The sequence below is a fragment of the Cyrtonyx montezumae genome, unplaced genomic scaffold (assembly GCF_038088225.1).
Source record: "Cyrtonyx montezumae isolate F1298 unplaced genomic scaffold, pur_monq_1.0 scaffold_8, whole genome shotgun sequence".
In the NCBI taxonomy this organism is placed as follows: Eukaryota; Metazoa; Chordata; class Aves; order Galliformes; family Odontophoridae; genus Cyrtonyx; species Cyrtonyx montezumae.
In genome coordinates, this window is record NW_027072089.1 from 4,769,021 (window position 1) to 4,795,602 (window position 26,582).

The window sequence follows — 26,582 nt, forward strand, 5'->3', positions numbered from 1 at the left end:
TACAAAGATCTTTATCTTCTCTTTCATGATCTGTAATTTTAACCATTAATTCAACTTTGCAAAAAACACCAGAAGACTCTTCACAGTGTATCTAGTAGTGCCACTCCCTGGCTTCGACAGTCAAACATGAATTATATTTCAGAGAACCTTTTCAGGCTAATTTCTTCAGGTTTAAAATTTCTGGTTTAAAATCTTACATCTTTACTTCAGCAAAAAAAAAAAAAAAAAAAAGACATCTGATCATATATCAGCTTTTGTACGAATGTACAGTCCGTAAATGATAAATCTGGAAATAACCACAACAGTCCCAGTACTGCTAAAAAAAGCAACCAATATTTCATTTAAGGACAATACTAGAACATACTGAAGACTGACAAATGATAGAATTTTTAGTGTCTTTTCTGTATGGACTATGAGAAGGACATTTCCCTGTAATGGGAAAAAAAAAATTCCCCTGTAATGCTTTTATGGTACTAATATATGAAAATAAGTAAAACGTGACAAAATCCATCAAGAACGAAAGCAGTACATCATATAGTTTCTGTAAGTAACTGTCATGTCTGAGAGCTGGATTGGCTTCTAGATAACGTGTATTCATGTTGAAAAGAGATATAGACATTCAAGCTGTACATAAGCATTTTAATGTTATTTTCTCATGAAGATTTCAGTTATCTTAATTCTGTAGTCCAATTTTCACTGGCTTTATAATTTACACCTCCAGTATACAAAGGAATATCTCTTAGTGAGCAATATGATTACATGTGCATTCTTGCACTGTGCTGAGCAATCTGATATCTATATAATTGTGGGATTAAAAATATACTATTGTTCAGTTGCATCTTAATGCATGATCCTGTGCAGAAATGAATATCTCTCAGATGCCTCTCTGATGTCTCTTATGCTCATTACCTGAAGGTGTTTTGGGCAAGTGTTTCTAGCCTTTTATATCTGAAACTGTTGAACTTAAACTGATTCAGAGACAGCTGCTGGAGCTCAGTAGTTTTTAGGCACAAACCCAAAATTTCAACCCCTCTGTGGGCCGATGAGGTTTGCTTTGTCTGATGCTCTATAATAGATTTTAATTCCTAGTTTAAATTCAGAGTGTAACTTCAGTAATGATTATTTCTTTTGCAACAGCCAGCAACTGTGATTTTTGGTGACAACAACCCATTAAAAAGGAAAAAAGTCTTTTTTTTTTTTTTTTTTTGTTGAAAGACTTATTTCCAGATGTTTTGAGACAAACACAAAAGAGAAGGCACATTTTCAGAGAACAGAGGCTGGAATTTTCTTCTCACATCTCAGTGCTTGTGATTATGCTAGGAGAAATACCATATTGGAAGGCTCTATATTTTACATCTTTGATTATTTTCACAAACTTCAATCAATCCTTGACTATAACTGTTCTTGCTTTCACAGGAAAAAGCATGCTGCAGATGGAGTTTGAGCTTTGGGAAATGTATCTAAACATATTTTATCTCCTTTACAAATCCTACTTGTCACATTGGGTTAATTTCCTCTGACACTGTCTTTGGCACATTTTTTTTATATTCCTAAGAAGGTGCTAACCTGCTGGAAAAAAGTAGAATTCATCTTGCCTAATGTAGGCCATCTTAAACTGATGTGTATTTTCCTTTGCATTTTGCAAAGAACATGATCCAGGTGCAGATCAGTGAGAAACCTCCTTCCCAGTCTGTCAAACATTGAAAAGAGTGACTGCAAGTGAGGAAGGCATCAGCTGCAATTGGTTAATACTTTTGCCTTTGGTTTTGTCAGGAAAACCTTTGCTTTCAATGTTGTAGGTGCCAATTTATGAAGGTAGCCTTTCCTTTCTCTTTTGTAGGTGGAAGATGCATTGAGTGAGGCAGATTTTCAGCTCAAGTTGGACTTGCATTTTACTGACAGTGATCAACAGTAAGTGCTGTTTTAAAGCTCAGTTGGTAATGCAATGGTTTCTTCATTTGGAAAAAAAACTTTGATGGAGTGAGAGATCTTTTGTGAAGAAGGGCTTTGAAAGGAAGGGCTGATGTCTTTCACTAGCCTTAATGTTGAAGCCTTTCCATTTTTCCTCTCTGTGTTTGAAGACTGTATCTCATAGTCCTCTTCTAAAGAACAACATTTTCTTCACTTTTAAGTGTGTCTTAAATATTGTTCTATTTCTGCTTGTTATTAAAATCAAAGGTAAATATCATCATTGATCTCCATGTGAGAGGGGCTGGAGTTAAGGAATGCATTTATCTCAGGAGCCAACCAAGTGGCTGAAGATGGATGTATGAACATGCTAAGTGTTTTTATTGTGTAGAAGCCAAATAGGTCTCAGTATTTTATGTGGAAAGAGTCTTGACTTTGATTTCATCTCAAAATCTTAGCGAAGTGGAAATAGCATCCATTTCTGAGATAGCACTAGATGTGATTCCAGATCTTATTAAACATTGCTGAACGACAGAAAAGGCGTCTGATTACTACAGCAACTCTTTCTTGTGTTTGTATTCAAATCCAAAAAAGACCTTAACAAACTTCAAGGAACATGTTTCCTTTATCTTGAAGATACAAGAAATGAAACCTTATGCTCTCAGGCAGGTGGGACCATCAATCATCAGCTGTGATAATGATGGGTCTAGGATAGAGAAAAAATCAAACATAAATGAAAGCCGGGAATAAAAAGAAATGAAACTTTCAGGTTCTTATGAATCTGGTTTAACACATATGTTTAATATCTGCTATCATCTGAATGCTTTATCTGGTATACTTTAAACAGAAGTTGTGATATTTATAGAAAGATATTCTGTGAATGTCACTGGAAGTTCCTGGGACTAGCATGCACCATACTTAACCAACTCATAAGTTTACGTAACACTAGGAAACAATTTTCTTACATCAGTAGTGCATTTAATGCTGTTAATAATAAACTTTTTAGGAATAAATTGCAGTCTAGGAGAATGTAGTTAAGTGTGATCCCAGGTTTATGTTTCATTCTCCTGCATTAGATGTGATTTAGATACCATGTTGACTGCATACAAGAAGTTATTATGGAATAGTCATAAGCAAAATTTAATTGAAAATTTTAATTTATATTTACTGAAAATAGAAGAACCCAGTCCTAACTAAATTGTTTTTCTGTGGTTACTTCACTTACCCCTTTGACCTCCTGCAAGAAGTTCTTCACATCAGCTACCTAGAAAGATACTCCAAGTAGTGGTGTTCCTCAGAGGTCAAAACTGACTCTGATCTTGTTTAACATCTTCGCTGATCACCTGGATGAGGAGATAGAATGAACTCTCAGCAAATTTGCTGATGATACAAAGCTGGGAGGAGTAGCTAACACACCAGAAGGCTGTGCTGCCGTTCAGTGAAATCTAGACAGACTGGAGAGTTGAGCAGAGAAGAACCTGACGAGATTCAATGAGGGCAAGTGTAATGCATCCTTCCAAGGGAGGAATAATCAGATCCATCAGTAGAAGTTAGGGACTGACCTGCTTGAAAAGAGTTTTGAGGAGAAGGACCAGGGTTTCCTGGGTGGCAACAGGTTAGCCATGAGCCAGCAGTGTGCCCTTGTGGCCAAGAAAACCAATGGTATCCTGGGATGCATTAAAATGAGTGTGAGAGTTAAAAAGCGATGTAGGGAACTTCTAGAAAGAGTTCAGCAGAGGGTCACAAGGATGATTAGGGGCCTAGAACATCTCCCTTATGAGGAAGTGCTGAGAGTATGAGAGTGTTCAGCCTGGAGAAGAGAAGGCTCAAGGGGGATCTTATCAATGATTGTTAAGTATCTACAGGGCAGGAGCCAAGTGGTTGGGGACTGGCTCATTTCAGCGTTGCTTGACCGTAGGACAAAAAACCATGGACACAAACTGGAATACTGAAAGTTTCATATGAACATGAGGAAAAGCCTTTTTTACTTTGAGGATGACAGAAGTCTGAAACATCTGCCCGGAAGGGCTGTGGAGTCTTCTTCTCTGGAGATAGTCAAAATCTGTCTGGATACTTTCCCATGTAACCTGCAATAGGACATTTGTTTTAGCAAATGGAATGGATTATGGTGTCCAGAGGTCCCTTCTAAACCCTATGGTCCTGTGATTCTATGATTCTGTGACTATGTTCTGCTCTCTCTGACATAGGACTTCTACCTCTCACAGTTTGCCTGAGGAAAAATAGATGGTTGTTACATTAAAAATGACAATTAGTGATCTGTTCTGGCTTTTTACTCTCAAAAAAACTGAGCACCTTTCTACCTGCCTGCTACTTTTTTATTAACACTTGATAAGTTCAGAACTAGTATATACATGGATAGCAAGGAAAATCACCAAGGGAAATTGGATCTGCATCATGTATATTTCTCTTATGTACATCATATTTATATTTGTTATATTTGTGGCTAAACTAGGCAGAAGTATAATATAAGATACTCATCAGTTACGTAAATCCTTTTGAAGCTGTGAATTTTACCAGGAAGTGATAAAAATGTAACTCAAGCCATCTCCCAGTCTGCTACCTGTAGCATGTTTTAGGCTGTGACAACTAAAGCTTTCACTAATCCTTGTAAACCGCCTTCTTTTCCAGGCTGAGAGATGTTCCAGCCATCCCTATGATCAGCAGCCGTACATTGTGTCTTCACTTCCACCCCCAGAGAGGTCTGCACCACCATGTTCCTGTCATGTTTGACTATTTCCACCTGTCAGTGATATCCGTCACGGTGCATGCGTCACTGGTAGCATTACACCAGCCTCTGATCAGGTAAAGGACTCAAAAATGTCTCTTGAAAGAAAGATCTCTCTTCTGAATAGATTTGCTTATTGTATGGAAAGAGATTAGATTTTATTTTCAAGTTTTTTTTTTTTTTTCATAGTCTTGGACTATGGTTCGAGAAATTAGGGGTTAGATTCAGCCTCTGATGTAACCTCCTTCTCATGGTAATACGCTCAGAATCTGATAAAAAATCTAGCAAAGTCTGAAGAAATTTTGGAGACTTGACCTCTTTATTCTCCACCTGTAACACTGGTGAAATTTCTTCTCCTTGTCTCTCTTTTCTCTTTAGTCCAAAAGCACCTGAAAACATTAACAGTTTTTTCACTTACTTTATAAAGCTTTTAGGGCAGTAGGTCTCTAATCTCATCTCTGGCCTCTGGGCATTAGCATAATTCATAAAAAGGCTGGAAGGAGGTATGCAGGAATCGGTACTCGATAAGCCTCCTGTTGAAGTTTTACCTTGCAGCATCATCTGATTCAATTGTGCAGCAGCGTAACACTAGATGCCACAGTGTGATTTGTGTTGTCTGATTCATAATGACAAGAAAGTAGTTCAGAACTCCTTAGAATAAAACAGGACTGAAGGTCAATATACTCTAATATTTAGAGCAGGTGAGGAGAAGCAAATGTCTTTAAGGTAGTTTACTTTCGGTCCAGTCTGGTCATGGCAGGTTATAAGATTGCTGAGAGGAAAAGAGCTCCTTGAGCTCTGGAACAAAATGCAGTGTTTGGCACCATTCAACCTTTTTATTTTAGCAGAGCCTTGCTGTATGCCAAATGTCTATTGAGTCTGTGAAATATTGTGCAAAGACTACTGTGTTAGAAGGAAAAAGATGTTCCTCTAGACTCTATCTTTCTCTTAGGTTTACTGTTATGACTTTATATGTCTTTTCTTGTGTTCTCCATTTGTGCAAGTGCATGGGATGGTCCTGGTGCCATACAATGAATTACAATTATGAGGTTGAGTTGTGACAATAATGTGTGTTGCATTAGTACAACAGACCAACAGATCTGTATTTTCTTCCTCCACTGAGGTGCAGGTAACTGCTGTTATCTCCTCGCTGTTACATATAGATATTTAAAATAGTGAATCACATTGTATCAGACTACTCCTGACTAGATAATTTTGCTCAGATAATTTATCCATTGTTCTACTACACAAAAGGATGGAAGACCCATAGTTATCAAGCTTTAATTACTATTTTCAGTGCTTTGTTATCTTCTAATGAATGGGACTGAAGAGAGCTGTTACTGCTATTAGGCATAAATCCCATAATAAGCAACTATACTATACTCAGATTATTGTAGCTCTTAGAATATAATTTTGTGGACATTAATGAAATACACAATATTTTCACTTAATGTCATGTAATGAAGGCTGTGACAACGCAACATTGAGTTTCATTTACTTAAGCCAATAAAATTGCTTTAAAATGTGGTACTGAGGATTTGTCTTATTCGTGATAAATACTCAGAAGTGTAAAGAGTTCTTATATCATGCATTCTCTAAATATAAATCAGGGTGAACTCAATAGTATAAAGGAAATGTAAGTGTGAAACATTTTGAAACTAAACCTGTCCAATAAAACTTATTTCCTCTTCCCCCAGCTAAGAGATTATTTGCTTAGCACTTGTCATTGGAGCTTAGTGAGACCATGGAACAAAAGGTTTTATTTTAAAAGCACATTTTTATTTGCAACACAACAGAAAGGACCTGAATGATTGGAAAGTCTTTTTTGTCACATTATAGTAAAAATAGAATTGTTATATTGCCTGGGAAAAATATACATGCTGCACCTTACTATGTTTTATTTTGCTGCCTTAAACTGTTCTATTGTAATATTTTACACATGACAACAAGGATTCTATTCAATATTTTACTCCATGACAACAAAGATTCTAGTGAGACGTGCCCTGAAAATAAAACTCACATATTATGTGATACTGAAATTTAGTTGTGGTTTGAAGTTATCCTGGAAAGCAACTTTGCCTGAAGTAGCTACCCACTCACATACTCCCTATGGGCTCAAGCTTTTCATAGTCTGTTAGATCTGTTGGCTAATTAGATACACTTCTCCAAATCCATCCCAGATGCCTGTATTAAAATAGTAGAAAAAGCAGTAGGATTGATTCTGTTTGTACTGGTTAATAATTTCTTATACAGTAAATATTATTGTTAGGTTTGATATTTTTGAAGTCTTCATCTCTTATAGACCACAGAATCACAGAATTGTAGGGTTTGGAAGGGGCCTCGAGGGATCATCTAGTCTTATCCCCTGCCAAAGCAGCTCCCTAGCCTGAGTTGCACAGGTAGGTGTCCAGGCAGGACTTGAATGTCTCCAGAGGAGACTCCACCACCTCTCTGTGCAGCTGTGCCAGTGCTCCGTCACTGCACTGTGAAGAAGTTCCCACACACATTTGTGTGGAACTTCCTATGCATAAAACAGGCATATTGTTGCATGTTGGGATGCTATTCTTCTTGAATCAGTTCCTCCTGTGGCTCACTGCACAACCTAATTCCTCTGAAACACTGCTGCAGAGAGGGCTCTGAACAGCAGGGAAGAAGCAAGGCAACTTTGACTTCTCCTTACAGAGCATGGAGCCATAGCTTCATTAAAAATTCCCACTTTGGGCTCCTCTGATTTTTCTAAAATGCTCCCCAGAAGTGTTTGGGGAAGCTGAACCACTTTGAACCGTATCCAGAATTTTGGATTTCCAGACAGGAATGCAATAATAAGGAAGAACAGGGATGTGAGGTGCAGTGCCCTATATTGTCTTGACCTGAAACACTGCTTCTCTCATCTTTACCATCTCTATACCTAAAATCTTCTGCCAGGAACCATAGGGCTGGAGCTCTGCTGCTGCAGACCCCAAGCTACTCACCTTCCCTCCAGAAAGGCAGTTGAAGAAGAAAGATGAGCAACTCCACTTTTGGACTCCAGTTTCCTACCTACTCTTTCATTTATACCAGATTCATTCCTGGCTTTAATCATTGACTTATCTCTCTCTCACTAGCTTCACAACTGGTCCAGTTCATAAGCAGAACAGGCAGCTAGCAGCCCAGCATCAGTAGTTAGAAAAGGTGTTCTGATCAAGTTTAGTCCAGACCTCAATAAATATTTCTTCTTTTCCCAGTGAGGTGCATTCATCTCTATGTTGTACAGTTTAATAAGTCTTAGGCATGCTTCATGCTCAGTTTCTTTCATACACTGGGCCTTTTTAGGATACACAAGGCAAGAATCATGGTTTTGTGCTTCGTTAATTCCAAAGACCTTTAGACCTCTCCTTCCCAGGAGGAGTTGGCATACTCTGCTGTTTGTTAGAGAAAATGAAGCTTGTGAATAGTCTCTGAAACTGGTACCAACATTCTGTAAGTGCTGAGACCAAGATCTGTATACTGATTTTTTTAGTGCCCTGAGCTTGCTGCTGTGGAAAGAGGATGAAGAATGAAAGGAACATGGGATATTTAAAGGTTTCAGTCGTGACCTAATTCAGCTCAGCTCCACTGCACTGAGGAATCCAGGACAGCCCTGGCCATCTTCGAGTAATTTTATCTTGCCTAAATCCTTTTACGCCCAGACATTCTCCTGTTCCTCAAAACCGCCACCAGTGACATACCTATGTGATATACACACTGCACCTTCCTGTGCACCTCGAATCTGGGTGCTAAATCAGTTTTCCAACAACACTGAGTGCAGCTGGCAACTACTTATAGGCAGCTCATGTCTGAAACTGCCACAGTATTAATCCTGGGTAGCAAAGGTTATGACTTATTTTTCCTCTCCATCTCATTTACAAGTAATGCAATCTGTAGAAAGAAAATTGAGTATTTATGTGCAAAACAAATGCTGCTTCCATAAAATGTTTATTAAAAGAAATACTGTTCCCTTTATTTTTTTTTTCTCTCTAAGAATTCTTGATTAATTTCTGGATTAATCTGTATATTTTCTTTTATTTGTTGCTATTTGTTTTGTATCTGCAATGGTGAACCTCTGTTTTGACATGCTATTCTCCTGACCCACAAGCCAAGAAATCACATAAGAAAAAGCCTGATTATTTCTGAATCAAACTCTAATTAAAAACAAGCAAACAAACATTAATAGTTGTTACCATCTGACTTTGTCTGATTTCAAGTTTTATAGCCAAAGAAGCTAAGTTCAGGGCAACTTAAACAGTTTTTTCTAGCAATCAGAATCACTAGAAATTGCAATCTAGATTCCCTCCTGACTCTGTTTCGGATCTAGGGAGAATTTTTTCTTTCCATTACAAATGCTGTTTTAATAATTGTTAAGAGTCTTACTCAAGAATCTCAAAGCATTTTACAGCCACTTGTTATAACCTTAGTGAAAATCCTTGTGTAAGAGGAAGCCTAAGGAAATGCAATCTGTAAATATCCACCTATTACTCCCAAAAACAGATACAGTAGTGATTTGTCAAGAGCTAAATTAATGTTTTGAGCTAAAATCCCTAGGGAAAACAGTGTGCATTGCATGATTTCCTATCTGTGGGAGGGAGAAGGAAGTTTATGGTGAAATGCAAGGAGGTGCTACCAGTGGAGAATGTTACAGTTTGATTCTGAGGTCTGTTACTGTTGAGCTTATCTTTACCTTTATAGATCTAACATTTTTCAATTTTGAAATTAGTAATAGTTTGCGTATAAGCGAATGAGGGAAAAAGGTGGAGCAGTTTCTCCATAGAACTTGCCGAAATAGGAAGCAAGTTCTCACCCTGAACTTCCATTCTGGTACAGTCATAAGACTGTGACTTCTTGTAATCGGAAATGTGAGGGTTTTGTTGTTGTCTGATGTGTTTGCTTTACTTTGTGTTTTTATAGTTTTAACTTTACATATAATTCATGATCATTTCCTTGCAAATAAGAATCAGAATCCAATCCATTATCATTTTTCCCCTGTTCTGATGAAAGCTACAAGTTGCAAAGAACTTAAATTTTGCTTACCAAAGAAAAAATTTTTCATCTTGAAATATGTGAATGAAAAATTTTAAAATATCACTTAATTTTGCATCAGTGTAATGGAGGAGGGAGTATTTTCTTTTATTAAAGTATCATAAAGCATTTATTCTGGATTACTTCAATAACACATCTGAATTAATATTTATCATTGACAATCTATGTCTTGTGCTAGGGAACTGTTATGTCATTTATATGTTAAATAATAGTCTAACAAAGATAAAAACTAAGGAATGACTACTTAATACCTTGTGTAGTGCAAGAACTAGAAGGTGCCACATTCAGTTCCACAACAGGAGGTAGAAAATGAACAGAAAGTCTAGCACATATTGCAATATGTATTTAATTCCACAAGATTCTGTACAGGATAAAAGTATAAATCAAAAAGGCATGGACTCAAAGTCATGTGAAATAATGACTCCTGGCAATAATTGCATAAATATAACCTCTAAGTCAGAAAGTTATTAAATTTTTTACTGCTGGTGGCCTACAGGTCATATCACAGGAAAATCTCAACTTTTCAAGGACAGATTATTATTGTCCATATCCATAGATGGCTACTGTAGGAATTATGAGACTCCTTGGATGCATGAAGACATCTCACGATCAAAATCATGAAAAGAGCAGTAAAGCAACAACAAATAACTTGGCCTCAAGTTTTTAAAACACAGAACTACATTTTTGGACTGAACTCCTATTTTTTGGTTCAAAGCAGGGTGTAGAGATCCTAAAGCTTCTTTTTAAGACTCGTGACTTTTTTTTCAGGGATCAAATACATCTTTTTCATTCCAATGCATGCATTTTGAGGGTGCAACCCAGCTTTTAGAATGTCCAGAGCCTCATTTCTGGGTCCACATCCTCATTTCATGCTGCAAAATGTGGCTCAAGGATGGTACAAAACCTTTTTTCAATTCAAAACCCCATTTGTGGGACCAGAAATGTTAGCTTCATCAGGAGGGGAGCACAGGGGCAGCACTGAGCTCTGCTCTCTGGTGGCAACTCGAAGGAATGGCATGGAGCTGTGTCAGGGGAGGATCTGGTGGGTGATAGGGAAAGGTTCTTCATCAGAGGATGGTGGGCATGGAACAGGCAGTGGGGCTGCTGGAATTCAATGATTGTTTGGACAGAGCTCTCAGATACAGGGTTTGATATATTTTTTTGTGCTGAGCCAGAAGTTTGACTTGATAATCTTTGTGGATCTCTTCCAACTCAGAATATTCTGTCATACTCTGATTCTCTGATTCTATGCTTCAGAAAGCATTAGGGAAACCTCAATAATCTGTAAAACTTCCAGTTAAACTTTGCCTCAACAGGCAGATTACAATTTGGCAGGTTTCCCAAAAAAACGTTTCTGTTTTACAGTGTGATGTGAAGTCAATTTCCATAAAACCAGCAGATTAAAATCCCTTCTCAGCTGTAAAAGCAAAAGACAAATAAATAAATAAAGCATTAAAAAGTGCTTTTCCCTCCCTTAAAACCTTTGAAAGCTTTGCTAATATTCAAATGAGTTTTTCATGAGTAGACAACATTTATTTAAGCTTCTCTATGTTACCACAGCAATCATTTTTTATTTCTGCTTCTTGAGCCTTTCCAACAGTCCAGAGCAGACATCACCATCCAACAACAGCTGAAATTATTCAGAGCACCCTTTATCTTTTGGCTCTTTTTAATTGCTTTATTTTATTTATTTATTTGTATCTTAAATGTAAGGAAAGACTTTCCTGCTGCCTGGAAGCAGCCAGCTAGCAATTTGTTGCATTGCATCAATTAATATACATGAAAAAGTCCAGATATATGCGAAGACTTTCTATACCATCCTCACACTTATGGAATGTCTTTTTTGCTAGTGAATGAATACTGTGGAATATGCAAAAAATCAGTAGTTTAGACATAGGAAGTGGGAATCTGTGATTGTAAAATTTCCCAGTTCCTGATTTTGCTTGAAATTTGTTTTATATTGTTGTGCATTACTGAGTTTTCCTGCACATCAGAACATCATCTATTATTTGGGTGATAACAAGTAGCTGGCTGCCCAGAGAGGTGGTGGAATCACTGTCTCTGGAGATGTTCAAGAAAAGTGCAGATATGACACTAAGAGATGTAGTGGGCATGTTGGGGATGAGTTGACGGTTGAACTAGATGATCTCAGAGATCCTTTCCAACCTTAATGATTCCATGATTCTTTCATTTGTCCTGTGATTCTGTACTGCAGTTAACACTCAAACCTATCCTTCTGAATAGAGATGTATGAATTATGGTTGATCTAAATTGACATAGTCTCATGATGAACACTGAGTTAGGGGAGTATGCTCAGACTGGAGTGCATTTACCAGTATGCTTTTTAAGATCACTTGTGGTTTCTTGCATTGGTATTTATACTCAATTTATTTTTTTTTTCAATGTATTTTCCATGAGTAGCCTGATTTCTCTCCAAATCTTGATATAGTTTATGTACAGCACACACTAACAGTGTTTATCTCACCTAACTTTAGTTGTTTACGAGGCAGTCATCCTCACTTCTCTTTATGGTCCATGATAACAACTAAGTGCTTTGAGAGTGAAGTTCATTTGATCTCTTTGATAGAGCAACTTCAGAAATAGATGACACACCCTGGATACGTCCATTCCTCTCCAGCATACATCATTAGTGTAGATGTAGACATTTGGTCAGATTAATCCAGAGTAAGTTCCCTAGTTATTCACCAGGACTTTAGTGGCTCTGAACTGACTCCAGATGAAGTTCATCCTGTAAGACAGGAAACATGCACATTGCAAACAAGAAGAGTGATATGATTAATACCAGACAGACGCTTCATGCGTCAAGATGCAAGCTGCTCAATAGTTGAATGAGTACTTTTTTTTACGTGGATAGTTGGAAAAATTGTCCTGTTGAGATTTTAGGCTGAAGTAAAAATAACACTCAACCCATTGGTCTGAATGCCAAGAAAGAAAACCCCATTCACAAAGTTTTAGCTAGTACATACTGGACAATGTTCATTTAATAAGGGAAACGTGGCGTCTAGACGTATGGCATCATCTTGAAGTAAATAGCCAAATAAATAAATACTGCAAGTATTTTCTTCACAGTTCTTTTTGACAGTCCTGGTTAACCAGGAATGTCCTGGTGGACTGGAGACTGGCAAATGTGATGCCCATCCTCAAAAAGGGCTGGAAAAAGGATCCTGGTAACTACAGACCTATCAGTCTCACCTCAGTGCCAAGGAAGATAATGGAATAGTTAATCTCAGGAGCATCATGGATCAATTAAAGGTCAGCCAGGGGATCGGGCCTAGTCAGCATGGGTTCATGAACGTTCAATCCTGTTTTACAAACCTTATTTCATTCTATGACAAGGTGACCCGCTTTGTGGCTCTCAATGTGGTCTACCTGGACTTCAGTAAAGCCTTTGAGACTGTCCCCCACAGCATTCTCATGGAGGAGCTGGATGCTCATGGTTTGGATGGGCATATGCTCTGCTGGGTGAAACACTGGCTGGACGGCCAGGCCCAAAGAGTTGTGGTCAATGGAGTTAAATCCAGTTGGAGTCAGTCACAAGTGGTATCTCCCAGGGTCACTCCTGTTCAACATCTTTATCAATGATCTTGATGAGGAGATTGAGTGCACCCTCAGTAAGTTTGCACATGACACCAAGTTGGGAGGAAGTGTTGAAATGCACTACAGAGGCTGGACAGACTGGATTGATGGGCTAAGGTTAACTGTATGAGTTTCAATAGGGCCAATTGTCAGGTCCTGCATTTTGGTCTCAACAACCTCAGGCAACCCACAGTCTTGTGGAGCTGGAAAGCTGCCTGACAGAGAGAGACCTTGTTGTGCTGATGGACAGTAGGCTGAATGTGAGCAAGCAGCATTTCCATGTGGCCAAGAAGGCCAATGGTATCCTGGTTTTTATCTGGAATGGTGTGGTGAGCAGGACTAGGGAAGTAATCTTACTCTGTAATCGGTACTGGTGAGGCCCCACCTCGAGTACTGTGTTCAGTTTTGGGCACCTCAATACAGAAAGGACACTGAAGTGCTTGAGCAGGTCTAAATGGAAACAAGGCTTGTGAAAGGCTTGAAGAACCCTATGAAGAGCAACTGAAAAAACTGTGTCTGTTTAGTCTGGAGAAAAGGAGGCTGAGAGGAGATCTTATTGCTCTCTTCAAATACCTGAAAGGTGATTGCAGTCAGAGCAGAGTTCTTCTCATCTCACTGGTGACAGGTGACAGGACAAGGGGAAATGGCCTCAAGTTGTGTCAGGGGAGGTTTACATTGGATGTCAGAAAAAACTTCTTTACAGAAAGGGTTGTTATGCACTGGAATAGGCTCCTCAGGGAGGTGGTTGAGTCACCATCCCTGAATGTGCTTAAAAACTGTCTGGGTGTGGTGTTCAGGGGTATGATTTAGTGGTGAGCTGTTAGAGTTAGGGTAATATGGTTTGGTGGTGGTTGGACTTGATGATCTTGAAGTTCTTTTCCAGCCTGAGCAACTCTGTGATTCTGTGAAATGTATCTTCTTTAACAAGACTGCTCTGATTATTTTTCTTATTTTTTCTTCAATTAGTTTTGCTCGTCCAGGGAAAGGTTCATGGCTTGGTAAAGGCAACTTGGATACAGGACCAGACCAATCCAGTATGTCATTAGAAAATCTTGTGTTTGGAGCTGGCTACTGCAAACCCACTTCATCAGAGGTAAGAAGAGTGGACAATAATACCTCACTCCTATTTAGTCACACTAAGTGTTTATGTTTTATTGAAAGAATATGCTCTGATTTATGTCACTAACACAAAAAGTTCTTTTGAGGAGTCCTCCATTTCTCTATGAACCACCCATCACTTGCATTCACAGCTACTGGGTATTCAGATCCCACCTGTAACAATCATCTCAGAAAAGTTCAGGAAGCGTGGATATTCCCCAGATTACCAATTAACTTTCAGATGTGCATTCACTTGACCAGATGTCTGCTTTAGGGTGAAATTAATTATTCAGTAAAAGATCCCTGTTTTCATATCTTGTATTTACCAACCAGAGGCCTTGAGTAATTACTAACGATGTTGTGATTAGCAGTAGGCCAAAGCTGGTGGCAAGAGGAAACTTGGAAGGGATTATTTCTGAAAAGTTGAGGAATGAGTACTGTGTGTGTTGCTGAAGGTTTTTTATTTTACTTTGTTTACTTGAGGAAGGTCTCATAGTTAGTATATGCCTTTTATTTTCCTATTTACTGTGGGTAATGAACAGAGATAGTTGTATAGTTTTTAGAATAAGGCATTTTGCTTGGAATAATGAGTAATTGTATTTAGTTTATTTGTTTGTTTAGCAGGAAAGTGCTAGCTTTGGAATGTTTCGCTTGTTTCTTTTTGGTTTGTTTGGTTTTTGTCAAAATATTTTTTCTGAACTAGTGTCTCAACCTAAAACACTAGAATCATTGCACTGTTAGGAAACCTAGATTCAAGGGTTCTCATTAAAATGCTGCCCTCAACTTCTCTCAAACTTTCTGTCAAAAGTATTATTTTCTACCTAAATATTAAAGGCATGCTAACCTTGGGCAGTTGGTGCAGAACTATTAGAGAATTAACACAAACTGAGAGAATGTTTGGCCTGAGGCTGCTGTCAGAGCAGCTGGATCACTGTATGCTACTGACAAAAAAATTGACCTCTGCTTCTCTAGTAGACAGTAGCATCATATAAATTTAAATAACTGTTTATCTTTAAAAACTAATCCCTGTATGTCTCTGTACATCAGAAGAGAGAGATTTATTTGGAGAAAAATTCCTAGTTTTCATTATCCTCTGGACAAATCTCTATTTTAAGAAGACTGATGGAAAGACTAACTCCCAACTCCTATTTTTCATTTCATCTTATGCAGAAAAATCTCTGTTGTTGATTAAGGAACTTTATTTCCTCACCAAATATTTGCCTCAACTGCAAAACCTATTTTCTATCAAGTTCAGTTGATTAATCTTCTTTGATATAGACCCTTTCTCACTATTTTTTTTTTCAAGTGACAGAATAATTACTGTCCTAGCAGGTGACCTGTCAAGTACTCTATCATGAATACACCTTAACTCCCTGCTACGCTACAGGTCATCTGAACATCAAACTGGTCTATTAGAAATATAATGTTGCACACTCCACCACCTCTACATGGCCATGTGTGCATTTGCTTATCTTGAGAAGTCTATATAAGTCATGACATCTGTTCTTGATATGAACTTTATTTCTTGATATGAACTCGATATGAATTTTAACTTAATAGACTGTGATGACCATTTTGCATATGCTGTGTATGATTTATGATAATAAATGAAGATTATTTATCCTAGTGTAATGTAAAAAGTACAAATTAAGAGCTAGGAAAGGAATTACCTTGAGGAGGCAAATCTGACACCAAGCGATGGCCTTATGTCTAGCTGCTGTTTTATGCTGATGTTTATATTTAGCCATAACTAAATAATGAGGAGTAACACTATTCCTTGCAGTGCTGCAATGCTTCATACTGAATAGAGTTTATATCCCTTTAAAAGTGCATAGATTCTCTTCAAGGCTGTTTGAATGTGTTTGTTAAAAATAACTTCATCTGGACTACTGATGTGTCTAGCATTCAGGAATTATGCTATCACCTTCAATGGTTATGATTATAGATCCTTGTTAGACAAAAACCACAGACATTTCTATTCCTCTTTATATATTCTTGGTTGAGCACCATCTGTTTCGTATCCAAGTCAGTAATTGTTATATACCTTAGCTCAAGAAATGCCACTACATTTTTTCTTTAGTTGTAAGGTACTATGGTTTGATACAGCCCATTAAAGTCAAGGCTATAACAATTAACAGTATCTCGTCTTCTAAGACAAACAAGCACTTTACCAAGCAGCTGGGCATGGAAAAATCTCTGCTGTTATAAATGGTAAAGAGAATTCAGATAATTATTTTTATGGCATATAATGCAGTAAAACAGCTTTTTTGATACATACTGTTTTTCATGTTTCGTTTCATTTTGTTTTCATCTCTGTACTCGGTTCTGCTGATTATGTGCATTTCTGTGTTGTCCTTGATCTGAGAAGTCTCTGGTTCTAAGACCTTAAGAGGAATCTGCTGGCCAAGTGTCTTCTCTCTGATGCTTACTGTAGAGAACTGAATCTGCTGGTTCAGTTCTCTGACATGCTGTGAACAGTGGGAATTTTCCAGTTTTGAGGTCTACCTCCTGTCAGTAACAAAAAAGAGCTTTCCTCTCCATCATTTGCAGCACAATTAATATTCAAGAATACTTCAATTTGAGGGGAAGTTTGTAATGGATAGGAGTTCTAAATCATTCTTATTGCACCCTCTTCCCCAAGACTAGGAGCTACATAGTTTAAAACCTCAGCAAGTGGGTACTTCAGTATCTCTGAAGCACTTAATAACTCAATAATGTATCTGATTTCATAGGCTTCATAAATTCTGCACTATTCAAAAGCAGACTTGCTCACAAAAGTCAGTCTCCTCATTAGTGTTATCAAACTCAGTAGATGATTAGAGATATGGTTCAGACAAGATATGAACATTTTGCTTTAGTAGAGTAGCAAGTGGATTTACATTACACTGAGCTCTACGAAAAGCCAGTATTGTTCTAAAAATCTGCTGTAATGCCTTCCAAGTACCACCCAAATGTGAAGTAGAGGATTCTTATCCTGATACATCATCTCTAGGTCATACAACCAGTTTTACCTTTTTGTTCCTCATAAAACTCAATTTTACTCAATTTACTTTTCTTTACTAAAAGTACACATTGCAACCTTCATTTCCAAAGAAGGCTCATATCTATCATCAGCTTCTCTCACCATTTACTATGTAAATCTTCTGCATTCACAATGCTGAGGTGCTACTGCTTTGTGATAGACTCTAAAGGCTCCTCATTCTGCACTTCTGACTTCTCCATGTGGAGGCTAATTATAAGTTCATAAGTTCATAAGTTCATAAGGTTGGAAAGGACCTATAAGATCATCTAGTCCAACCATCCTCCTATCACTATCTCTACCCAACTACTAAATTAAGTCCTTTAGCACCTCATCTAAATGCTTCTTGAACAGCGCTAGGGATGGTGCCTCAACCACCTCCCTAGGCAGGCCATTCCAGTGCCTGACCACTCTTTCAGAAAAGAAATGCTTCCTGAGGTCTAATCTAAATCTTCCCTGGCGCAACTTGTGGCCATTCCCTCTCGTCCTGTCATTACTTATCAGGGAGAAGAGGCCTACCCCCTCCTCACCACAACCCCCCTTCAGGAAGTGGTAGAGTGCAATAAGGTCTCCTCTGAGCCTCCTCTTCTCCAGACTAAACAATCCCAGCTCCCTCAGCCGCTCCTCATAAGACTTGTGCTCCAGACCCCTCACCAGTTTTGTTGCCCTTCTCTGAACACGCTCCAGGGCCTCAATGTCCTTCTTGTAGTGAGGGGCCCAAAACTGAACACAGTACTCGAGGTGCGGCCGTACCAGAGCTGAGTACAGGGGGATGATCACCTCCCTGCTCCTGCTGGCTACACTATTTCTAATACAGGCCAGGATGCTGTTGGCCTTCTTAGCCACCTGGGCACACTGCCGGCTCAAGTTGAGCCGAGCATCAACCAACACCCCCAGGTCCTTTTCCTCTCTACATTCTTCAAGCCATTCTGCCCCAAGCCTATAGCATTGCATGGGGTTATTGTGGCCAAAGTGCAGGACCCGGCACTTGGTCTTATTGAACCTCATCCCATTTTGCTCAGCCCAGCTGTTCAGCCTATCCAAATCCCTCTGAAGGGCCTCCCTACCCTCAGGCAGTTTGACACATCCTCCCAGCTTTGTGTCATCTGCAAACTTACTGAGGGTACACTCAATTCCCTCGTCTAGGTCATCAATAAAGATATTAAACAAGATGGGCCCCAAAACTGACCCTTGGGGGACACCACTCGTTACAGGACGCCAGCTGGACTTAACTCCATTAACCACTACCCTCTGGGCACGGCCCTCCAGCCAGTTCTCCACCCAGAGAAGAGTGAACCTGTCCACACCACGGGCTGCCAGTTTCCTTAGGAGAATACTGTGGGAGACCGTGTCAAAGGCCTTGCTGAAGTCCAGGTAGACTACATCAACAGCCTTTCCCTCATCTACCTGTCTGGTCACCCAGTCATAGAAGGAGATGAGGTTGGACAAGCACGACCTGCCCCTGGTGAACCCGTGCTGGCTGGGTCTGATCCCTTTATTGCCATGCACGTGTCATGTGATCTCCCTCAATAACATCTGTTCCATAACTTTCCCTGATACCGAGGTCAGGCTGACAGGCCTGTAGTTCCCCGGGTCTTCCTTACGGCCTTTCTTGAAGATGGGAGTCACATCGGCAAGCCTCCAATCTTGTGGGACCTCTCCAGATAATTAAATGCCAGCAGCTCTGGACTCTACATGTATGATTCCCCTAGCTCTCCACAAGTGACTTCTGAAGAGAATTGACAGTATCCTCCTCTCTTATCTCAGCAGAAAGGTTATAATAATTGAATCTATCTAACACTTCGTATTTTTTTTAAGCCTTCCACACTTGTCATCTACCTAGGAAACAGGGATCTTTCCTTCCTCCATCCCTTTGTCCATATCTTTCTAATAGTTTTTTTCCTCTACTTGTACACAGTTTCTTAAACATGGCACAGTGTAGAACAAAGTGATTTTGTTTTAATTCTGTCTCATGTTATGACACCAAGGCTATTTCTTAATGATTAGTGCTTTTTGCTGTTACATAAAAATGAAGGAAGATGCTTTTCTGACCAAAAAAAAAACAGTGAAAAATAATCTGCAAAATAAGAAAATGTGCCACCATGTCCTCAAGGATCTCTTCAACTTATAAACTATGCTGAGATGGTATTTACATATCAGATGGGATTAACAATATTCAAAAGGACTTGAGAGATCTAGGGGCATAAAGCAGATCCATGAATTGTGTGTGGCTGGTTTCTCTCGGGGCATCTCGGTTCCCAGTGGTGACTGGTAAATTGTTTCTTCCCATGTTTAGGGTGTTGTTTTGGATGTTTAGATGTCTCAGAATATCACACAGACTCGTGCTTACATGTGATCTGAGCAGCCATAAAAACTAGACAGGGAAAAATACCTTTAGATGCCACATCTAAAACAGAATAAAAATAAAATGTTCCTTGCAGGACTGAAAATTAGCTGAAAACTAAAAACTGAAACTCACTCACACCTCTGCAGTTTTATACCTTACTCTCTACTTCACCTCTTCCATATTCACTGCTGTCAGAATGTTTTAATGACTTTTTAATATTGTGCATCACATGTCTGCTGTGTTATAATCAAGATATAATGCAGGATATTAATAAGGTGTACTCACAGTAAACTTATTTTCATTTGACTAGCAGATTTGCACTGCAGATAAGTTGACTTGTAGGCAATCAGATTGATTAATCATGTGATTTCCCATTAATAAGACATCAATATCTGAAGAGGAGTGTTTTTCTCCCATCTAGCATTGATGTGGCTATCCCAAAAGACTTAAAGTTTATGCCTGGATTAATACAAGAACTAGGAGTGTCATTTATATAAAATTACAGAGTTATTTCCCACAGTTTGCTAATACTTTCTTCTTCCTAGCAATATATGTAAAAATGAAGTTACTTCTGTACAACACCAGAAACCAGACACCAGACCCCACACTTTTTTGTTACCCAGTAGTAACTCATAATTTTTCTTATGTTCTTCTACTTGATGCTATTAAAACACAATATGTCACTTTTTCAGATCAAGGCCAGTTATCACTGGAGAATAGCCCATGTAAGATTCAACATGGGAAGTGCAGTGTGTTCTGAAATTTCAATATATTTTCAAGAAGATGAATGCATATCTTATAATTTCCATTCCTTTCCTGCACATTGTAAATTTTCCTTTTACATCTTTTTATATTTTTCTTCTTTCCCTTGTTTCTTTCCTCAGGGCATCATAAAATAATATGATATGAGAAGGGCAGAGAGAGGAAAAAGGTTAAGGAAGAAAATGGAAGGGAAGGGGAGGGAACCTCTCACAATTTAGCATGCATTTGTAAAGGGTAGTTTTAAAAGAATAGGACTCTTTCAGTGTCTTGCTTATGCAAATGAGGATTCGTTGTCACTGGGACTCCAGCAGATGTCCAGTACATAATTTTTTTCTAAAATGGCAAGAGAATTGGTATACTGTTCCTTGTAAGGTGCAATGACAAGTATTTTAATCAGTGAGCTCAGGGCACCATTTGTGATAATCATTGATTAAGTCTTTAATCTTTAGTTGCCTGAAGATGAATCACAGATCTTTAGAAAGAACTGTAAATTATTTCATAGCTCTAGCAGAAAACATGCTAGCTGATAATGTGATGCTAACTGTTTTCTTTAATTATTGACATATTTCTTTTTTATGGCTCTTAGTTTTTGACCTGACATAAGTAGAACACAGCCAAGCAATGATCTGCATTTTGAGCTCAAAACTGGGAATAAATTGGTGTTAGGCATAAAATGCGATGCTGAAAAATTTCATGTCATGAAATCATGTGAGGATTCCTGGAAAACTGTAGGCAGAACAGTGATGGAGTCTTCTGGAGAAAATCCTTAGGAATTGCTCATGTTTGCTTCCTTTCTGAAAATCAACGGAGTTTTCATAGAGGTTCCAGTTTCCATATCTGTGTTTTACTGTTTGTCTGTATATACTGGAAAAAAAATGCTAAAATCTGTTTACAAATATCCCTGTTTCTCTACATGAGACTGGAGAAGTCAATCACACCTTGACTTGTGCAACTGAAATGATTATTTATACGACTAATTTAGGGTGATTGTGAGAAAAGTTATACAAGTCATACTCGTCACATAGACTTTACTTCTCTTTTGTACCTATCATTAAAATTATATCCCGGATAAGTTAATTGTCTACCATCACCATAATTTCTGACTTTTGGGCTAAAATCCATTGACATGATTTGTACTAATATTTATTTGACTGATATTTTTTTTTGTTAAAACTTTCCCCTTCTGGAAAGTGCAGCATCGATTTTTAAGGAAGCTTATAGAAGAGGGATTGGGACAGATATTTCTTTCTGCCTTTAAGTGGAGTGCAGAAGCAGCAGAAAAGGCCTTTCTACTCTTCCCTTTGGGATGTGGACTTGGTTGCTCCCTTTCTTTGGTCGAGCACTCTATGATCCAATTTTTCTTTCTTCTCAGTGTTTTTCCCAGTGGTACTTTGTTGAAAAATTATCTTCGTATGCCCTAAAGTACACTGCAATAATTCCCACTGACTGATGGTGAGAGAGTTCTTGAAAGGAGACCAAATCAAGTCTCATAGCTTCTGAGCTGATGGCCTCTCCAATAGAAGCACAGATGCCAGCAGCAGTACAGCTGAGATCCATCATCTGGAGGCAAACTCTTTGCTGTTGGCAAGTGGTCCAGACAGCAGCTGAGGGACTGGGAAATGAAAAGAGAGATTCTTTTTCCAACCACTTTGTTATGTTTTGTGGAAACAAATCTTCAAGCGACAGCAAAAGCTTGTACCACTGTTCGAAGCGAGCATGCCAGTCATAATGACCCACAAATAGTTTCACAGCTAATATGAATTATAAGTTCAGGTGCAGTGCTTGAGAGGTCTTAGAAAAGCAGTCCCCATGGCATCAGCTTATGTACAGAAACTTTTTCTGCTCGAATGTCTTACAAGTTATCTGAGTATCTGACAAGTTTCAACAATCTGACAGAACGAAATAGGCTGAGTGAAAAGAGATGGGTCAGTGTATGATTCTCAGATTCTTTCCAGTGATAGCAGTCGTCATAGTTTTAGTCAATAAGCAAATAGAACTTCATAGGCAAAATAAGAAAAAAATCTTGCTTTCATGCAAGAATAAAATCCCCTGAAGTTGGCTGTACTCAATCCTATGTTTACTGTATGTACTGGAGTGTTTTTATAGGTGGCAAAAATCTTAACAATTGCTGGGCAGAATTGGGTAATACTTGATGAAAGGAAGGACAAAAAATTGGAGAAAAACGCCTGAAATAAGAACTACTTTATTTGCTATCTGAATCAAACTGGCTTTAGAGAGAGCCTTTATCACTTATTTACACTAAATGATCTGATGACAAAAGCTAGGAGAGTTGAATACAGCTGATACTACGTTTGGAAATGTGACTTGGACTTCCTACTTAATGCTCCTGATAACTTGAAAGAAATTCTTCAGCCAGTAAGTCTGGTTACTAGCTTAGTTACAAATACCACCTTGACTGCAATGATTGTGTTTCAGGTGTTTGCTCGCCACAGTGACATCTGGCTATGCCACACTCAGTACCACTTATCTATTTTATGAGTGCTAATTCCCTAATTCAGCAGGAGGGTTTTCAAGAGGCAGCAGAACTAGCATCAAGCAAAGAATTCTTAACTTCCTGTAGGAGATTTGCAATAAGAAGCTTTTCCACTTCTGACTAAGAATTGTCCTGAAATGAACTGAAAATAAAAAGTTGCTTTGTCAAAGTGGACTCTGTGGATCTGGGACACTGGGTTGAAGTGTGATGAGCAGAGCACAGACAGTGGGGGAAAATGAAGGATGTAAAAGCTTAATATATCTTAACAGGGTACATTTTAAACTAACAAAAAAAAATCCATAGCTTCAGGTCTTTGCGTAACTGAGATATGTGTGTGAGTATTCAGGCAATGATACATATGAGTATCTGAATGAGAATCTTGGTCTAGAGATTTGCCTAGGGTAAGCTCAGTATGCATACAAGCTTACAATACTTCCATGACTGGCATAAATCTTCTTTCCAAACTCTCTCAGTGAGAAAGAGAAGGCCATAGGTAAGTGAAGGCTTTATGTGTCTGGTCTCTGATGCCCCAAATGAAAAATCAAGACCATCTGACAGATTGTGTTACATCCTGAAACAATCTGTGCATCCTGTTGAAGTCAGATCTACTTGACACTGTCAGACAGAGTTGCCTGAGGCAAGAATGAAGGCCTAAATGGGACAGAGGGGTTCCTTCAAAGCGGTGTTGAATCTTGTTCCTGCTCTACATATCATGCCTTCCTTGTAAACAAATATGATTTGAGTCTCCAGAGCTGTCAATCAATCTCTCCTTTCTTTTCTACTAGACTAGAAATATTTCATTCAAAACATAAAATGATGCCTGCAGAATAAACGGTAAGTGACTCAGGGCTCATAAAATTTGATTGCCTTTGAGTGTAAATTACTTCAGGGCTGAAATATGTACTATGAATAATATAGGAGGTATCTACTGGCCTAGTAAAATGAACCTGTGAAAATATAATACTTATGCAAATTTATACAGCTCCAATTATTCAAATATTCCCTGTTTTGTTGCAGTAAATTATGGCTAATTGATATAATTGTCTTTAAGTAGCATACCCGGGATGGTTTCTGTTTAGCCATTACTTCTGTTGCAGGGAAGACATAGAAATTGTGGAGTTCTGAAGTGATAGAAAGGCTTGTATATTGTTTTATAACTGTATTTGCAATTTTATGTATGTTTACATGCATGGGAAAGAGTGATAAATGATTCATTGCCTGAATATGTCAGAAGTGAAGACTTTAGGAAAGCAGCATGACACCATTAAGCAGTGAGTTGTTTCTTGGTGTAGAAACCACATCCCCCAAGAGTCAAAGAAAAGAGATCAGCCCTACAGTACGTAGTCTGGAGCAGAGCATTTCTTGTGTAGACTGCAAGAACTAAGGGGCCTGTAACCAGCAACAGTAAGGATTCTTTCACCATGTGTCTGATTGAAATAAAGTGTTACTTCAGAAAGCACAGGTTCTGAAACATTGCTGTAGGAAAAATCCAATAGATCTCATTTGGTTGCTTAGAAAACTTGAATTATGTGAGCAATGGAACTCCCTGATCCACATAATTATCTTCAGCAATATAGCTGAGAAAGGAATGGGAATTGATTTACAGCAAACTTTGGAGTAGGCTTTTGCAATAGAGCTTCTGTTCATTGTTTTTGCTGTACAAGGATGGCCAAAATTCATTTAAAAAAAATAAGCCTAATAAAAGGATTTTTTTCCTCCAACTGTATACACCATAAGAAATTCAGAATAACATACTGCTGGAAAGTGCTTCTGTGAGCTTAGTAGAATTTTCTACAATTGGGAGGAATGACAGTGCTGTCAGTTCCTACAGGCATTCTTTGGAAAGCATGGGTGCTGTGAAGGGTGCTGCATAAACCAGTATTTCGGCATGTTAAGGCTTTGCCCAAAGGCATGCAATTTCAGAAACTATCAGGGCTTAGATTTGGGTTTTATTTTCTTTGTTTATGACTCTTCTGTCTATATTTAATACTTAACTACAATTGGTTCCAAAACACAGACTTGTTGATCTTCAGTTCTGTTCCAGTTTGACAAAGCATATAAAAAACAGCAGATTTTGCATGCATCTTGAGGGAAGTTGACTGTGAACCAAATAGGAGGAAGTGGATATGCAAGAACATTTGCAAATAATAATAAAAAATATTAATTCTATCAATAGAGTCTTGACTGCTTCCCACCTGCTTATGACTCACAGGAACTTACTTGGTAACTGTGGCTGTATAGCAGATTTGAAAGAAAAATAAAACAAAAATATCTGCCTTAGTAACAAAATGTTAAAATGCTTAAAAAAATGAACACATAAGGGTTGAGGTAATTTGTCACTGGCAAATGACAAGTAGATATTCCTCTTTAGCCATATTTTGACAGTGCTTTTAGTGTTAAAAGTTTACAAGTTTAAGAAGAACTCAGTACTGTAATGATTATTTTCATTTTTATCTCTGTTTGTGAAGAAGCTAATTTTTGCATGCAGAAACTTTTCTGGTTATGGAGATCTCCACATTGAATTCTGGGTAAGGTTGTCAAGTAAATAGATTCGTGTAGGTGTGGTTGGTTCCATCTGCCTTCTCTCCTTTGAGACTGAAAGTTTGATTTGGTATCAGATACTAAATGGACCCACTGAGAAGCTATTTTCAGATAATAGCCATTGTAAAAATATTTCACAGGCCATGTAGGTGAGAGCAGGAGGGGAGAGCCCAAAGGGGTCTTTTTCAGCTGAAGAAGTGTATTGAAAAACATGTGGCACAATTAATAAAAATCTTGATCATAGGCAGAAATCAAAATGTGTCACTAATCTTAATAGGCTCATGTCCCGAAAATCTTTCTGTTAAAATAATTCACAAGCTTCCTTGGCATTGATTGTTGTTATCATGTCTTGTTTCATGACAGTAGAATACAAGTTTCCCCCAGAACCTCCAGGCTCACATATTTTCATCAACCTCCAGATTTGGAGGTTTAAAATAAACCTACAGACACACTTTAAAACCATACTTTATCTTATCATAAAATCCTTAGATGGAAAGGACCTTTAAAGATCATCTAGACCAACTCTCTTGCAGTGAACATGGACATGCACAGCTACATCAGGGCCTGATCCAGCCTCGTGTTGAAAGTTGCCAGGGATGGGCAACTTGTTCTGGTGCCTCACCACCCTCGCTGTAAGACTTCTTCCTTATACCCAGCCTAAATTCCCCTCTTTATGCTTGAAGCCACTTCTTGTTCTATCACCACATACTCTGCTTAAGAGTCTGTCCCCTTCTTTCCTGTAGCTCCCCTTTAGACACTGAAGGGTCACTACCAGCCTTCTCTTCTCCAAGCTGAACAGCCCCATCTCTCTCAGCCCCTCCTCAGAGGAGAGGTGTTCCGTCCCTTGAATAATTTTTGTGGCCCTTCTCTGGACACACTTCAACAGGTCTGTATGTTTCCTATACCAAGAACTCCACATTAGGATGCAGCAGTCCAGGTAAGGCCTCACCAACACAGAGTAGAGGGTCAGGATCACTTCCCTTGACCTGCTGGCCACACTTCTTTTGATGCAGCC

The 26,582-nt window shown here is 38.5% G+C and overlaps 1 protein-coding gene across 1 annotated transcript in view; it reads left to right on the forward strand.

Moving 5' to 3' along the window:
• Window positions 1-26,582, forward strand: part of FAM135B (family with sequence similarity 135 member B) — a 126,008-nt gene that overhangs the window by 60,582 nt on the left and 38,844 nt on the right. The window contains exons 4-6 of the mRNA XM_065753625.1: window positions 1,841-1,911; window positions 4,558-4,731; window positions 14,273-14,399. Of these exons, the coding sequence (XP_065609697.1) occupies window positions 1,841-1,911; window positions 4,558-4,731; window positions 14,273-14,399 (372 nt within the window). The remainder of the gene's footprint in view (window positions 1-1,840; window positions 1,912-4,557; window positions 4,732-14,272; window positions 14,400-26,582) is intronic.